Genomic DNA, 16,339 nt, shown 5'->3' with positions numbered 1-16,339 from the left:
GCCACCCGGAGGAGCTGCCACTGGGTACAAAGCGCGGGGTGAGGTCCTGGCCACACCCGCCACGCTAAGTCAACTTTCCTCTGAGCGTGGAGCATCCCATGTCATCCATCACAGCCCGAACGAAAAGGACTAGCCAGCTGTATCAGCCAACACCTACTGAGCCACCCTGTTCCTTTTTTCTGCTTGCCTTCTCTTGGGCGGCCCCAATCCCCATTTTTTCCTGGTGTCCCCTGTTTGCCTGGGTGGGGCTGGCTAGTTGAAGGACAACAAATTAAAGGGGACTACAGACCTGGGTTTTGAGTCATTTAATTGTTTTGTGGGCTTGAATAACCTTTGCTGAGGAGTCACTGAGCGAAAGGAGGTGATCAAAGAGAAGACTGAAGAACTAAATTGGGAAGATCCCCTGGAAAAGGAAATGGCAACCCACTTCAGTATTCTTGCTTGGAAAATCCCATGGACAGAGGAGTCAGGCAGGCTACAGTCCATAGGTCGCAAGAGTTGGACACGACTTAGCGCTATCTTTTCTTTCTTTCAAAGCTGGAAAAAATGTTTCCTTCCCCCCTCAAAATCTACCCCAAAACAAAGGTTAATTTCTAAGAAGACCTGGCATCCGTCAGTTCCCGATGGTGGCCATGGAGGCATCAAGCTGAGCTGAATTTTCCTTTTTGACTCTCCCCCCACAGAGTCTGGAAGAGTCTCTGCTTCTCCCAGCCTGGGGACTAGCTCGGCTCCACTATGTAGAATGTGCCGAGTAGGCAGTTAAGCCGCAAGCACCACATGCAAAACAGAACATCTGGATTGATAAAATACGAAACTGGCATAGTGTTTTCAAACTGTGGGCTGAGACTCATTATGAGTCACGAAGTCAATTTCAGTGGGCTGTAACCAGCATTTTTACCAAAGAGATGAAGAAAACAATTCAGAATGCATTCCTGTTTTCCTGAACTGTTTGTGTCAGTTGTGAACAGGGAGGTGTGTGCCGGGGGTGATGTAAGATGTACTTCTTACTGCGTGTAGAGGCCTGGCACTGAAAGAGAGGACAGTTTATTCACTACACAGCAACATTTCTTTAGAGAAACTGTAAATGATGATTTATCTTATCCAAAGTTCCATTTACATATCACTTGCAGGAACCTCTCTTTTTTTAAATTTAAACAAAAATGTTTGATTAGAGTATAATTGCTTTACAATGCTGTGTTAGTTTCTGCTGAACAACAACGTGAATCAGTTATATGTATTCTTATATCCCCAGGAGGGCTTCCCAGGTAGCACAGTGGTAAAGAATCCGCCTGCCAACGCAGGAGACACAGCAGACTCGGATTTGATCCCTGGATTGGGAAGATCCCCTGGAGGAGGAAATGGCAACACACTCCAGTGTCCTTGCCTGAAAAAATCCTATGGACAGAGGAGCCTAGAAGGCTATGGTCCATGGGGTCACAAAGAGTCAGACACAACTGATCGAGTGAACACACATGTATCCCCAGGAACCTCTCAGGGAGGATAAACCCAATGTTGGCAGGTAAAGCAAGAAAACAAACAACCAAAAACACTGCCAAATACTGCTGCTGCAGATGGTGTTTTGAAAGCTATGGTCATGTATATGAGGCTTGAAAATGAGATATAAGTCAAGATCCATGACAAATGTATGGGCAGGGACAGGAAATAGAACCTGTGAGATGTGTCAATGAGGTTAGGTGTACACATGTTTTCTTCGTCTCGTATTGATTACTAATAAGGGAAAACAACAACAACCAAAACCAGCTGACTCAGACTTCCCACTTGGGAGGGTGTCTAGAAGCAGAAATCAAATGGTAAAATGCCTGGATGGTTATGGACGTAGGAGAAATGCTGCTTTTCCCTACCCCAACCCTGTTCACCAACGTTGATTATAAGTGCAAAGAGCTGAGCTTGGGCTACGGGGGAGATGCATTCTTGACATGGGTGGTGGTGACACAGGTTATATACCTATTTTATACACACACACATATATGCATATGTGTAAGTTGCTTCAGTTGTGTCCAACTCTTTGTGATCCTTTGGACTGTAGTCCAACAGAATCCTCTGTCCATGAGGATTCTCCAGGCCAGAATACTGGAGTGGGCGACTTCCCTGGTAGTCCAGTGGTTAAGACTCCATGCTCCAAATGCAGGGGATCCAAGTTTGATCCCTGGTCAGGGAACTAGATCCCACATGCCACAACTAAGACCTGATGCAGCCAAATAAATAAATAAATACATTTTTAAAAAGGGTTTCCAGATCTATATATAAAAAAAAGAATACTGGAGTGGGTTGCCGTGCCCTCTTCCAGGGAACCTTCCCAACCCAGGGATCAAACCCACATCTCTTGCATCTCCTGCATTGGCAGGTGGGTTCTTTACGATTAGTGCCAAAAGAGGAGAGTGAAAAAGTTGGCTTAAAGCTCAACATTCAGAAAACGAAAATCATGGCATCTGGTCCCATCACTTCATGGGAAATAGATGGGGAAACAGTAGAAACAGTGTCAGACTTTATTTTTGGGGGCTCCAAAATCACTGCAGATGGTGACTGCAGCCATGAAATTAAAAGACGCTTACTCTTGGAAGAAAAGTTATGAGCAACCTAGATAGTATATTCAAAAGCAGAGACATTACTTTGCCAACTAAGGTCCGTCTAGTCAAGGCTATGGTTTTTCCAGTAGTCATGTATGGATGTGAGAGTTGGACTGTGAAGAAGGCAGAGCACCGAAGAAATGATGGTTTTGAACTATGGTGTTGGAGAAGACTCTTGAGAGTCCCTTGGACTGTAAGGAGATCGAACCAGTCCATTCTGAAGGAGATCAACCCTGGGATTTCTTTGGAAGGAATGATGCTAAAGCTGAAACTCCAGTACTTTGGCCACCTCATGTGAAGAGTTGACTCATTGGAAAAGACTTTGATGCTGGGAGGGATTGGGAGCAGGAGAAGAAGGGGATGACAGAGGATGAGATGGCTGGATGGCATCACTGACTTGATGGACGCGAGTCTGAGTGAACTCCGGGAGTTGGTGATGGACAGGGAGGCCTGGCGTTCTGCGATTCGTGGGGTTGCAAAGAGTTGGACATGACTGAGCGACTGAACTGAACTGAACTGAAGCCCCATATATGTGTACACACACATATATTTCACGAGGTATACATTTTACCATTTCAACTATTTTTAAGTGTGTTGTCCAGTGGTATTAAATATAGTCACATTGTTGTGCAGCCATTACCACCATCCACTTCCAGAACGTTTTCATCATGTCCAACTGAAACTCCATATCCATTAAACAACTCCTTACTCCCTCCCCCCAGCCCTTGGTAACCACTATTCTACTTTCTGTCTCAGCGGATGTGATTACCCTAGGTACCTCACACACGTGGAATCACACAGTATCAGTCCTTTTGTATGTGGCTTGCTTCACTTAGCATAATGTTCCCAGGGCTCATCCACGTTGTAACATGTGTCACAGTTTCTTTCCTTGTTTTTACAGTAAGTGTGAAACGTCTGGTGGATTTATTGTTGCTCGCCATGGTATCACATTTCTCTAGCCACACCCTCTGGTGACTGTGGAGAAAACTACCCTTGCGTTGTGTAAGTTCAGTTCAGTTCAGTTCAGTCACTCAGTCGTGTCCGACTCTTTGGGACTCCATGAATTGCAGCACGCCAGGCCTCCCTGTCCATCACCAACTCCCGGAGTTCACTCAAACTCACGTCCATCGAGTCGGTGATGCCATCCAGACATCTCATCCTCTGTCGTCCCCTTTTCCTCCTGCCCCCAATCCCTCCCAGCATCAGAGTCTTTTTCAATGAGTCAACTCTTCGCATGAGGTGGCCAAAGTATTCTGTAAAGGCAGTTACAAATGAAAAATAAGAGACAATTCTCCTTGTGGAAAATAAGGAAAGAGGACCTCCTTTTTCTTTCAAAATTTCTTTCTCTGTTTTTTTCAAATATATGTGAAAATGAAAGTCACTCAGTCCTGTCTGACTCTTTGTGACCCCATGGACTGTAGCCTGCCAGCCTCCTCTGTCCATGGAATTCTCCAGGCCAGAATACTGGAGTGGGTTGCTGTTCCCTTCTCCAGGGGATCTTCCCAACCCAGCGACTGAACCCAGGTCAGTCAAATATATGTACATCTGTATAATGGCTCAACAATCTCTGCCAGCCTCACAACTCAGGAAAGTTTCCTCAAGGATCTGGGAGCCATCTTTTGAAATATGAACATCCGGGGAGATATCACCCCTAAATCCCAGTTCTTGTGGGAGGAACTAAGTTCCTAAGTTTTCCATGGGAGCCTTGCTCCAGTTTGCAAAACCATATCCTGTCCTAAATTTGTTTCTTCTCTGGATAAGCCAGTACAGATGGTCTTCCCAATGACTGTGATGAAGTTGAAACTATGTGTGACATAGGTCCTGTTGAGTCCTCTTGAAACCGTGTAACTCAGATTGGGACTCGAACCCATGCTTTTTTAACTCAAAAAACTAAAATCATGGCATCCAGTCCCATCACTTCATGACAAATAGATGGGAAAGTGGAGACAATGGCAGATTTTATTTTCTTGGGTTCCAAAATCACGGTGGATGGTGACTGCAGTCATGAAACTAAAAGATGCTTGCTCCTTGAAAGAAAAGTTATGACAAGCCTAAACAGTGTATTAAAAAGCAGAGACATCACTTTGCTGACAAAGGTCCGTCTAGTCAAAGTTATGGTTTTTCTAGAAGTCATGTATGAATGTAAGAGTTAGACCATAAAGAAGGCTGGATGATTAAGAATCGATGCTTTTGAATTGTGAGTCCCTTGAACAGCAAGTAGTCATGTATGGATGTGAGAGTTGGACCATAGAGAAAGCTGAGTGCCAAAGAATTGATGCTTTTGAACTGTGGTGTTGGAGAAGACTCTTGAGAGTCCCTTGGACTGCAAGGAGATCAAACCAGGAAACCAACCTGACTATTCATTGGAAGGACTGATGCAGGAGCTGAAGCTCCAATACTTTAGCCACCTGATGTGAAGAACTGACTCACTGGAAAAGACCCTGATGCTGGGAAAGATTGAAGGCAGGAGGAGAAGGGGATGAAGGAGGATGAGATGGTTGGATGGCATCACTGACCGGATGGACATGAGTTTGAGTAACCTCCAGGAGTTGGTGATGGACAGGAAAACCTGGCATGCTGCAGTCTATGGGCTTGCAAAGAGTTGGACATGACTGAGTGACTGACTGAACTGGAGAGCCAGGAGATCAAGCCAGTCAATCCTAAAGGAAATCAACCCTGAATATTCACTGGAAGGACTGATGCTGAAGCTGAAGCGCCAATACTTTGGCCACCTGATGTGAAGAGCCGACTCACTGGAAAAGTCCCTGATGCTGGGAAAGTTGAGGGCAGGAGGGTGACAGAAAATGAGATGATTGAATGGCATTACTGACTCTGGACATGAGTTAAGCGTGACATGTTGCAGTTTATGGGGTTGTGAAGAGTCGGGTATGACAGCAACTGAACAACAGCAGCAACAACACATACCTGGTCTCAGGACTTAATAAAGGTCAGGTTCTTGATGTCTCATTGCAGAAAGAATTTAGTGAGAGACAAAGTAATAGGTAAGGAGAGGATTTATTTAGAGAGAGACACTCCACAGAGTGTGGGTCATTTTAGAAGGTGAGAGGCCCTGAAATGTGTGGTTAGTTTTTAACGGGCTGGGTAATTTCAAAGAATAATGAGTGGGAGGATTATTCCAGCTGCTTCAGGGGAATGGGCAGGGATATCGATGAATTGGACTACTACTCACCTTTTGGTCTTTAAAGTTGAACTTAGAACTGTTATGGTGACTGTGGGTGTCATCATTTAGTGTGCTGATGTGTTACTGAGGCTCAAAGTCTGTTGCTGTTATTTAGTCACTAAGTCGTGTCCATGTCCGCCTTTTTGCAGCCTCATGGATTTCAGTTCGCCAGGCTTCCTGTCCGTCACGGTCTCCTGGAGTTTGCTCAAACTCAGGGCGCCTGTGTGTGTGTATCTGTCATTTAGCATGCTGATGTGTTACAATGAGCATATACTGAGGCACAAGGTCTAATGGAACCCAACTCCTCTGCTATCTTGTACCTATTTGGTTCTAATCAGTTCATGTCGTGTCCTTGGGCTGTGTCACTCTTTTGAAGGGTGTGCCCTGCCCCCTTCCCTCCTGTTTCACTCTCACTTGAGGACTAGTGATTATCTGAGAACTTGTATGGTGAGGGTAGAGTCTGCTTGGCTATGTAAGGGAGGGTTCCTTTCTACCTTTGCAACCTCTTAGCATCGCAGAAGTCACATCTGTGCATCACAGTCTGATTCAAAGTTTATTCAATAATAAAATTTTTCTTAATCTGCTATCTTTGTGGAGTGGTTTTCTGAGCTGGAAGACTTGGGGGAAAAAAAAAATTCCCTTGCTGTTGAAAGAGAGCCCAGGAGGGCAGAACACCCTTGTTTGATGTTGTGTGTTACAAGGCCTTTAATTTTTGCTTGAGTCTCAGTCCTGACTATTCATTGGAAGGACTGATGCTGGAGCTGAAGCTCCAATACTTTGGCCACCTGATGTGAAGAACTGACTCATTGGAAAAAACCCTGATGCTGGGAAACACTGATTGTGGGAGGAGAAGGGGGCGACAGAGGATAAGGGGGTTGGACGGCTTCACCGACTCAAAGAACATGTGTTTGAGCAAACTCCAGGAGTTGGTGATGGACAGGGAGGCCTGGCATGCTGCAGTCCATGGGGTCACAAAGCTTCTGACAGGACTGAGCGACTGACTGACTGCCAGGATCTCAACATTTTCATTTATTGTTTGAGTGACTGGGGATTGCAATGTACAACAGTTAATGACACCAACAGACTAGTAGCCCTGTCTTTATCAGCAACTGCATTTTAAAAATATTTATTTAAAAAATCTAAATCATACGCTCTCATGGTAGGTCAGTGGCACAGAGTGTGAATCTCAAAACACAGAATAAAGTGTTTTTGAAAAAAGATGATCTATACATTATTTCTTCGCAGATTGTAACTTCTCTCTCCGTCCCTACCTCTTTTTCTAAGAGTCCTGGCCGATGACCGTCCGTGTCCGCCCCCCCCCCCCCCCCGCCACTCACACCCGCCCAGTTCACCCAGGTCTTGCTTGGCGGCCGGAAGTTAACTTTCTCCGCTCCTCTCTCCGTTCCCTCCCGTGCGGCCAGCAGGTAAAGAGGCGCGGTCGGACTACAACTCCCAACATGCCGCGGGCACCCGCGCGTCACGTGAGCGCCCGGAAACCCTGGCCGCGGCGGCCCGGGTGAGGTGGCGGCGGGAGTGGCTGGGTTGCGGGCGAGGCTGAGCGAGCCGGGCGAGCAGAGCGGCCGGCAGGGAACGTGACGACTACTGCGGGTCTCGGGCGAGCGGCGGTGCGTAGGGCCCACGTCCAGAAGAGCGGGAACCTGGCTTGGGGCAGGGGTGGGGGCGCCGCAGGCGAGGGCCGTCCGGGGGGCTTCAGGGGGCCGGGGCGGATAGGCAGACGGGGGCCGCCGGTGGGTGTGGCGCGGCAGGCCAGGCCGGCCGCCGCTCGTTCCCTCCACGCTGGGCCTGGCTTCTCGGCGCCCAGGGGCTCCGGAACCTGGCGAGGCCGGCGAGGACCGCTGCGGAGCGGGGCGGGAGGATTGGAGGGCCTCCGGGGAGAGCCTGGCCCGCAGCCAGCGTGGCGGCGCTCGTGCAAGTAAAGGGCACCTCGTCTAGACCAGGTGAAAGGATCGCTCACAGGTAGGACGAGGAGGCTTTTGGAAAGGATGTATGGAGGCCAGAGAAGGAGCAGAGTCTTAGTGGAATAACTGGATTTTGCTTTTTGGCAACAACCGTGGTCTCAGTCAGGAATTTGATCTGGTTGCTTTTTAGTCATTAACTCGATATTCTTCTTTGCCGAATGTGGTCTGTTTGGTCTCACTTTTGACTGGATTTTGGGAATGTGCCTGCAGGGCTTTTGGTGTTTCCAGAAATTAGGCGATCGCCTGAGGGGGTTCGTGGGGTCAGCAAAATCTAACTCTTAATGGCCATAAGCAGAGGAGCAGCTAAGCCCATGTGCCACAATTGCCTGTGTACGGCAAAGGAAGCCTGTGAGATGATCGCTGCAACTGCTTTGCAGCAACGCTGCAGACCCAGAGCAATAAAAAATTATAATTAATAATTAAAAAAGCTGTCATCTGGACTTCAGATGGCCCACATACAGCATGAAAGTTCCAGCTAGAACAGCTCTCTTCAGTGTTTCGATGCCTGATTTATTATTTTTTTCCATTGTTGAATGTTTGCTGTATGGCAGGCACTATACTTAGAACTCTTTTTAAATGATCTCATGTAAATCCTTCATGAGGAAATTGAGACTCAAAGGTGTGAAGTCGAGGGTCTTGGATTCTAGCTGGAACTTTCATGCTACTGTGTGGGCCATGACAGCCTTCTCTTAATCTTTTTTAATTATTAGTTTATTATTTTTGATTGTGCTGGGTCTTCCTTGCTGCCTGCAGGCTTTCTCCTTGTAATGGCTTCACTTTTTGCCAAGCACAGGCTCTAGGTGCTTGGGCGTCAGTAGCTGTGACACATGGGCTTAGTTACTCCTCTGCATATGGAATCTTGCTGGACTGAGGATCAAACCCATGTCCCCTGCATTGGCAGGTGTGTTCTTATCCACTGCTCCACCAGGGAAGTCCTGTTAATCTTTGATTTCAGTCTCTGCATCAGAAAATAACCACAAAAGGATACTTTTAGAAGCTCAAAATCAGTGTGGTGAATTGTTACTGACTCCAGTACTCTTGCCGGGAAAATCCCATGGACGGAGGAGCCTGGTGGGCTGCAGTCTGTGGAGTCGCTAAGAGTCAGACAGGACTGAGCGACTTCCCTTTCACTTTTCACTTTCGTGCATTGGAAAAGGACATGGCAAACCACTCCAGTGTTCTTGCCTGGAGAATCCAGGAAATGGAGGAGCCTGGCGGGCTGCCGTCTATGGGGTCACATAGAGTCGGACACGACTGAAGCGACTCAGCAGCAGCAGCGGCAGCAGTGTGTATTAGTCATTGTCTCAGGCTCTGATTTGTCTTGTTCATCAGTGATAAGGAAATGTCACAGCAATGACCTTTGACTTGACTGTAAGTCCTTTGTCTTGGGGAGGGAAAGATTTCTATCTTGAAAACTACTGTCTTTGGAATATGTTCAGAATAGGTAGGAAGAATGTGGTTTGGGGAATGCTAGAATGAGCTGAGAGAATTTTCCAGAAAAGTGATAAGTATTTTACATCTGTGAGTGAGTAAAAGTTGCTCAGTCGTGTTTGACTCTTTGTGAACCAATAGACTATATAGTCCATGGAATTCTCTAGGCCAGAATACTGGAGTGGGTAGCCTTTCTCTTCCCCAGGGGATCTTCCCAACCCAGGGATTGGACCCAGGTGTCCTGCATTGCAGGCAGATTCTTTACCAGCTGAGCCACAAGGGAAGCCCAAGAATATTGGAGTGGGGAGCCTGTTCCTTCTATTTTTTTTTCTTGTTGCATTCATACACAATTTTAATTCAATTCTTGGAACACCCAAGTAGGTGAGTCAGTGACAGTGTTAACAGCGGATCTTCCCAACCCAGGAATCGAACTGAGTCTCCTGCATTGCAGGCAGATTCTTCACCAACAACATCTGTGGTAAGGAACACTTTGAGAAGAGAGAAAAAATACAGGAAGGCGTGTGTGTGTGTGTGCACGCTAGATGTAAAATAGTGAAACCTTGCAGGAGGCTGTTGCATTAGACTTGATGGAAGAGATGGGTGGTTGATTTTGGTAGCGGCGTGAGGATGGATAGAAGAGGATGGATTGGGGATGAACTTTGGAGGTGAAAAGGATGGATTTAGCAATAGGTAGGATGCAGAAGCTGAGAGGTAGGGAGAAATGAGGGCTTTGTGCTGGTTGCCTTGGTGGTACCTTCTTCTGAGGACAGTGCTGGTGAGGGACAGGTTTAGAGGGAGACAGTGGAGAATTGTGTTGTAGCTCCAAGGATGGCCAAGTGGTCAGTTGGCTGTCGTGTTGGAGCCCTGGAGGGTCCAGGTTAGAGCTGGTGCTCTGGGAGTCGTTGGCGGAAAGCCGTGGTACCAGATGACGGGGAGACAGAGGTTGGAAGTTAAGAGAGAGCCGTGTAAATGGTTATCTTAGAGGCTGAGAAAGCAGGTCATTAGGGAAGTGAAGACTTGCTGGGCAGTGTTGCATGCCCTTTGAGGTTTGTGGTTTTGAGTCTGAAAAGCAAAACCAGCCTGCTCGTGTGATTTTTCTCTGGCAAAACTCCACCACTTAGGCGCAGAGGAGGACGCCAGAGGCAAGCAAGGAAAAAAGGCTCATAAGGCAGATAAGCCTAGATTCTAAGTTGGGAAAGAAGAGGAGGAGGGTCATGGATGAAAACAACTTGGGGAGGTGACCGAGTTGGGAGCCTGCCGAGGCAAAATGACTGTTCGAGTGGAGAGTTTGAAGTAAGCAGTTTTCTGGAAGTAAGGAAAGTTGGATGTTTGAAATCCAGTTTGGGAGGTGAAAGGGCAGACATGGCTCAGACGGTAAAGAATCTGCCTGCGCTGTGGGAGACCCAGCCAGGTTCGATCCCTGGGTCAGGAAGATCCTCTGGAGAAGGAAATGGCAACCCACTCCAGCTTTCTTGCCTGGAGAATATGGGATGCACTTAGCACTGACTGGTTGATGCACTTACTGTTGACTGGAAACTGGCTGGGTTTTGACCACGGAGTGGGTTTTTCTTGTGCAATAGAAGAAAAAATTGGTGGGAAAGAGGCCAGGGGACTGCGGGGGTATCCCCTTGGGTGTTGACAAGAGACAGAACGGGGGACAGTGAGAGAGCAGGGGACAAGAGCTGGGACGGGCAGTGGGCAGCAAGGCCCAGGAGCTTCAGAGAAGCTGGCCTTTCGCCAGGAGGAAAAGTGGTTGTGAGAAGTAAGATTGCTTCTCCTTGAAAGACCCCAGGGGAAGTGGTGTTATCTAGGGGCAGGCAGGAGTCCACCAGGATAAGTAAGAAAGACGGAACTTGCAAAGCAGGGTCCTGATATACAGAACTTGATTAACCACTTTTGTCCATTTCCAGAGAGCATTTCCTTCCTGCAGTGGGGTGGGGTGGCTGGGCAAGGTTGGGTCTGATGAGATGGAGGTGACTAGTGATCACCTTTTCTGCCTTTTTTTCTGCCTTTCCTCTTTGCAATCTGTTTCCCCCCAAGAAAACTTTAATTCTTAGTATATTTGAGTTGGAATGGATTCTAAATATGTGTGGAACGTGAAATTTGTGGAATGTCTTATTTTCCAAGGCAGTGTTCATAAGGGGGAGATTGCCAGCTCTGCCTGGACGTGTCACAAGTGAAGCCATTTTTCATTCAGCCTGGATCACACGATATGGAGTATTCCATTCTGGGAAGTACCTTGTGTGGAAGATCCTGTGAGTCTCCAGAAAGCTTCCTGACAAATCAAATGAGTTAGTGATCTCGATCTTTCTTTGAGAAGTATTATAGAACAGGGCTTGATGGTTCTTTCTTTCTTTCTTTTTTTTTTTAAAGTCTTTTTTGAATTCATTACAATACTGCTTCTGTTTTATGTTTTGGTTTTTTGGCCCAGGAGGCATGTGGGGTCTTAGCTCCCTGACCAGGGATCAAACCAGCATCCCCTGCGTTGGGAAGCAAAGTCTTAACCATTGGACCACCGGAGAAGTCCCCTGATGGTTCTTTCTGATGGCAAGGACCTACCTTCTTATATGTTTAATTTTTTTAAAGATCATTCTTATTCTCCCATGACATTTGTATATGCAGTATTCATGGATAAAGAAAATACTAAATGACCAGCTTCTAGTAATTTAGAAACACTTAAAATGAATTTTGGTTTTATTGATTATAACAACACTTACATACACTTGAAAAATGTTAGATTTGTTCAGTCTATACTTAAGAGCCAGAAAGAAAATATTGTAAAAATAGAATGTGCTTGATGGACTCAGACTTGATAAAAAAAACTGTGCTTCCCAAGGGCCCCAGAGCTCACAGGTGATCAGATATCACTTTTGTGATGTAGGGCTCATTAGTACAAGGTATTATTAATGATTGTAATTACCTAGGACCAGGTGTTGTAGTAATATTCATTTTAAATGGCTTTCTGCCAACATCAGGTGAATATTTAAAACTCTTTCCCGTTGTAATTATGAAGCATTTTCTCTCCCGTCACTGTAGCTAAGGAAAAAGTGGTTTGTTTAGGAACTAAATCTAGGTAGTCTCAAACATCTTAGTAGTCATTTAAGACCATTGGGCTTAATGACCCAGAGAGATGTTATGGGGAGGGAGGGGGGAGGGGGGTTCATGTTTGGGAACACATGTAAGAATTAAAGATATTAAAATTTAAAAAATAAAAAACTAAAAAAAAAAAAAAAGACCATTGGGCTTCCCAGGTGGCTCAGTACGGAAAGAATCCGCCTGCAATGCAGGAGCCTACTTGCAATGCAGGAGACCTGGGTTTGATCCCTGGGTTGGAAAGATCCCTGGAGAAGGAAATGGCAACCCACACCAGGATTCTTTCCAGATGGTAGTCATTTAAAACCATTATTGTTGCTTACAGCCCTGAAATCCTCAACCATTATTGCCGAAGCAAGGTAATTGAGGTCTGTTGGAGCATATATTTTTGGAATTATTATCTTGCCTGATTAATCATAGAATTTTGTAACCCACGCCCTTTTCTGAAGTATTCAGTCCAGCGTTTTGAGTTGTGAATGTGTTCAGTTCAAAGAAGTAGGATTTGTAAAGAATAGTTAGAGCTTGGAGTTGTTTCACTTGGGCGTCACATTCAATTTGGCAGATGGAGGTAAATTTAGCAGTAACACTAGTAGCTCTTGGGTTTGTCACTTCCTGGAATTATAGACAGAAAGTTCACTTACATTTTTGTGAGTGGAAATTTATAGCCTTACTCGGCTCATAATTTTGTTAACATTTTTCAAGGAGAATGAGTATATGACATTAGCTACATCTTCCAGTTATGGGATTAACCATGGGCAAATCAGTCACCAAAATAATTCTCTTAATACCTTGCATATGTTGTTTATTGTGGTCTCATAACTCTCAGAAGAGACAGGCCGTTTTATAAATGACGTGTCTGTGAATCAGAGAGACTGACTAGTCCCAAGGCTCACAGCCAGTTGGTGAATCAGCTATCGTGTTTATATAATTTTAACCACCTCAGCTTTGTACTTTTTAATTGCAAAGTTTCAAGAATGGCCTTTCAACTGGGTCTCTTCAGCATTTAAGGTTTTCAGTTCACCTGCCAAGCAGTAGTGTAAATTATAGTAGAGAAGAAGATTATAAATAACAGGTACAGGGAACACAGCCTTGGGCAAAGTCCTGTGATAAATTGACTTTAGTGTTGGGAGCTCTTGAGTTTATCTCCTACCTTGACTGTTTATAATTCAAGATATTTATATGTTTAAAACACAAGATATTTTGTTAATTTTATTTTTTCCTACTGTGAAGATAAGGCATAGAACTTTTCCAGCCCTGTGGATGTTTTCCACAGTAAGATACACGTTTATTGTAGAACTTTTAGGGAAGTATATAGAAAACTGAAACTACCTATATTCCTGCTACCCAGAAAGAGCTATATATTCCTTATTTACTTGTAAATATTATGTAAACCTAGAGTTTGGTTTGGAGAAGGCAATGGCAACCCACTCCAGCACTCTTGCCTGGAAAATCCCATGGACGCAGGAGCCTGGTAGGCTGCAGTCCATGGGGTCGTGAAGAGTCAGACACGACTGGGCGACTTCACTTTCACTTTGATGCATTGGAGAAGGAAATGGCAACCGACTGCAGTGTTCTTGCCTGGAAAATCCCAGGGACGGCAGAGCCTGGTGGGTTGCCATCTATGGGGTCGCAGAGTTGGACACGACTGAAACGACTTAGCAGCAACAGCAGCAGCAGAGTTTGGTTGATTACATTTAAATGTCATATGCTACTTTTTTCACCTGACATTTTCTCATGTTATGAAGAAGTCTTAATTGCCTTCCAGTGCAGGGGATGTAGGTTTCGATCCTTGGTTGGGATCAACTCAGCCTACTGGCCCCAACTAGAGAGAGCTTGTGAGTCACAGTGAAGACCCAACACAGCCAAAAAAAAAAAAGTCTTAATCATCATGTCAGATGATGAAATGATAAAATATTCAGCCAGATGTAATTCAGCCACTGTCATTTGTTTAATTGTTCCCATCTTATTACATGCTTAGGTTGTTTCTGCAGACTCATAACTGGAGACATTAAGTTTAGATGCTTACTTTATGCTTTATTATTGTTGGACATCAGAGCGTGCATGAGACTTTCTGAGAGGGCAGTGGAGAGGTGAGAGGAATTAGTGGAAAGAGGTGGCAGAGTGGCCCTGTTTCTTTCCCCTGTTCCTTTATGACTGACACAGATTTTGTTTCTTCACATAAGAAGAAATGACTTTTTGTGAAAACTTGCTTTTGTATGGAGTTGAATGTATCTTGTATTTCTTTAGGAATAGATCCCTGACAGTTGAATTATTTTTTTTTTTGTCAGCAGCTCTCAACACGGCCAGATCAACTTCCTGTAAAATGTGTTAGTTTTCACTTCTGTCAGCAGTGTGTGAGAGTTTAGAATCTTCAGATCTTGAGCTACATTGAACCGTCTTTTTAACTGTGCAGACTGTTTTTTATTACCGTGATTGGCATTGCTTATGTTCTAATGAGATTAGAACTTTTGTTTGATAAGTTTAATAGCTGTTTCATTTCTTCTGAGTTGTCTATTCATTTCCTTTGCTCATTTTCGGGTCTGAATTAGTGATTTTCCTGTCAGTCTGTGTGAGAGTTCATTCTGTTAAAACGTAATCTTTTGTCCAGGATTTCTTTTTAAAAGACTGGCTAATAGCTATAAAACATAATCATCAATCTGGTTTTCTGGTGTCAACTAATCCATGTGATTTCCCTCCCCCCACCCAAGGCCTGATTATATAATGTTAAGTCTAAATAATTCCGTTTTTGGATAATATGCCTATTATGAGTAATGTTAATTCTGTGTTTTGTCTTTCCAGAAAGAAGAAATGATGTAAACCATTCACTCTCCAGACTTTAAGGTCACGGTGAGAAGGAAGGTCAGGAGGAACATGGCCTGGCCAAATATTTTTCAAAGAGGAGCTCTGCTCTCCCGGTTCAGCCATCATCACATGGTCGTGTTCCTGCTCACCTTCTTCAGGTAAGTGGGCCTCTGAAGCTCTGTTCTTGTTGTTGTTCTTGTTTTCCTTTTGAAGGAGCTGTTTATTGCGTGGCAAGATTGGCCTGACTAATGGTCTGCTGTTCTTTGTGAGCTCTAGTATTGTGGATCTCCATTCTCGCCTGTGTTTGGCAATGTTTGAGGACATTTTTAGTTGTCACACTAGGGGAATGGGTGCTGCTTGTATCTAGTAGGTAGAGACCAGGGATGCTACTAAACATATTACTGTGTCTGGGACAGCCCCCCATGGTAGAGAACTTGGGGAGCCCAAAATGTCAGTATGGCTTCTCTGGGGGCTCAGACGGTGAAGAATCTGTGTGCGATGCAGCAGCTGCAGGTTTGATCCCTGGGTTGGGAAGATCCCCTGGAGAAGGGAATGGCTACCCACTCCAGTATTCTTTCCTGGAGAATCCCATGGACAGAGGAGCCTGGCAGGCTACACTCCATGGGGTCGCAAAGAGTCGGACATAACTGAGCAACTAACACAAAATGTCAGTACCGCTGTGATTGAAAAACCTTTGATCTGATATAAAGTCCTTTAATTGGTAAAACCAGGAGCTTGAAAGCAAAGGATGTGCATTTCTAGGGAGGGCTGTGTGCCTCATTGAGCAGTAGAGATGGTCGGAGATCTCTGTGAGGAACTCTGGTTACTCTTATGAGAACCTGCCCAGTCAGCATGCCGAAGAATCGACCGTGTCTGACTCAAGGGCCCTTGGTAGCTCTCGGTAGTGGTCTGTTGATGATGTCAGCCAGACTTTTTGGTGTTGGGGGCACAGTATTCACAAATTCTGTGACTCAGTATTTTGATTATTTCTTCTGAATAGATTTTATTTATTATTAATGTTTATTGAAGGCACCACACATGATAATTTTTTTTTCAAGGCAGAATCTAGGAAAATGGTTTTCTAATCATATAAGAGTTGGTAGGTAATTTTAGATACTTGCTTTACAGGAAATCCACTTGTGAGGGGTTGAGGAAAAGACAGGCCTCAAGGAAAAAGCTATTGAATGGCTAGTGTAGGGAGTGGCCAGAGGTTGCTAAAGACTTGACCTTATGGAGCAGCAACCATGATTTTAAGGGGCTGGGAT

The 16,339-nt window shown here is 45.2% G+C and overlaps 1 protein-coding gene across 8 annotated transcripts in view; it reads left to right on the top strand.

The window, feature by feature from the left end:
* Window positions 1-7,278: 7,278 nt before the first annotated feature.
* Window positions 7,279-16,339, top strand: part of SLC37A3 (solute carrier family 37 member 3) — a 101,956-nt gene continuing 92,895 nt past the window's right edge. For 3 of the 8 annotated variants that reach the window (XR_009600456.1, XR_009600455.1, XM_027968871.3), the window contains exons 1-2: window positions 7,279-7,394; window positions 15,072-15,232. Coding sequence is in view for 6 of the 8 variants with exons in the window: in XM_027968871.3 (XP_027824672.1) it covers window positions 15,144-15,232 (89 nt within the window). In the remaining 2 variants the exon portion in view is untranslated. Of the gene's footprint in view, window positions 7,395-7,499; window positions 7,747-11,306; window positions 11,471-15,071; window positions 15,233-16,339 lie in introns of those variants that run through there. The other 5 variants (XM_042248919.2, XM_042248917.2, XM_060414899.1 and 2 more) reach the window with 5 other exon arrangements.

This window comes from Ovis aries, chromosome 4, assembly GCF_016772045.2.
Source record: "Ovis aries strain OAR_USU_Benz2616 breed Rambouillet chromosome 4, ARS-UI_Ramb_v3.0, whole genome shotgun sequence".
Taxonomy (NCBI): Eukaryota; Metazoa; Chordata; class Mammalia; order Artiodactyla; family Bovidae; genus Ovis; species Ovis aries.
The sequence above is the reverse complement of the archived record's forward strand: the minus strand, read 5'-3'. Positions and strand labels throughout refer to the sequence as shown.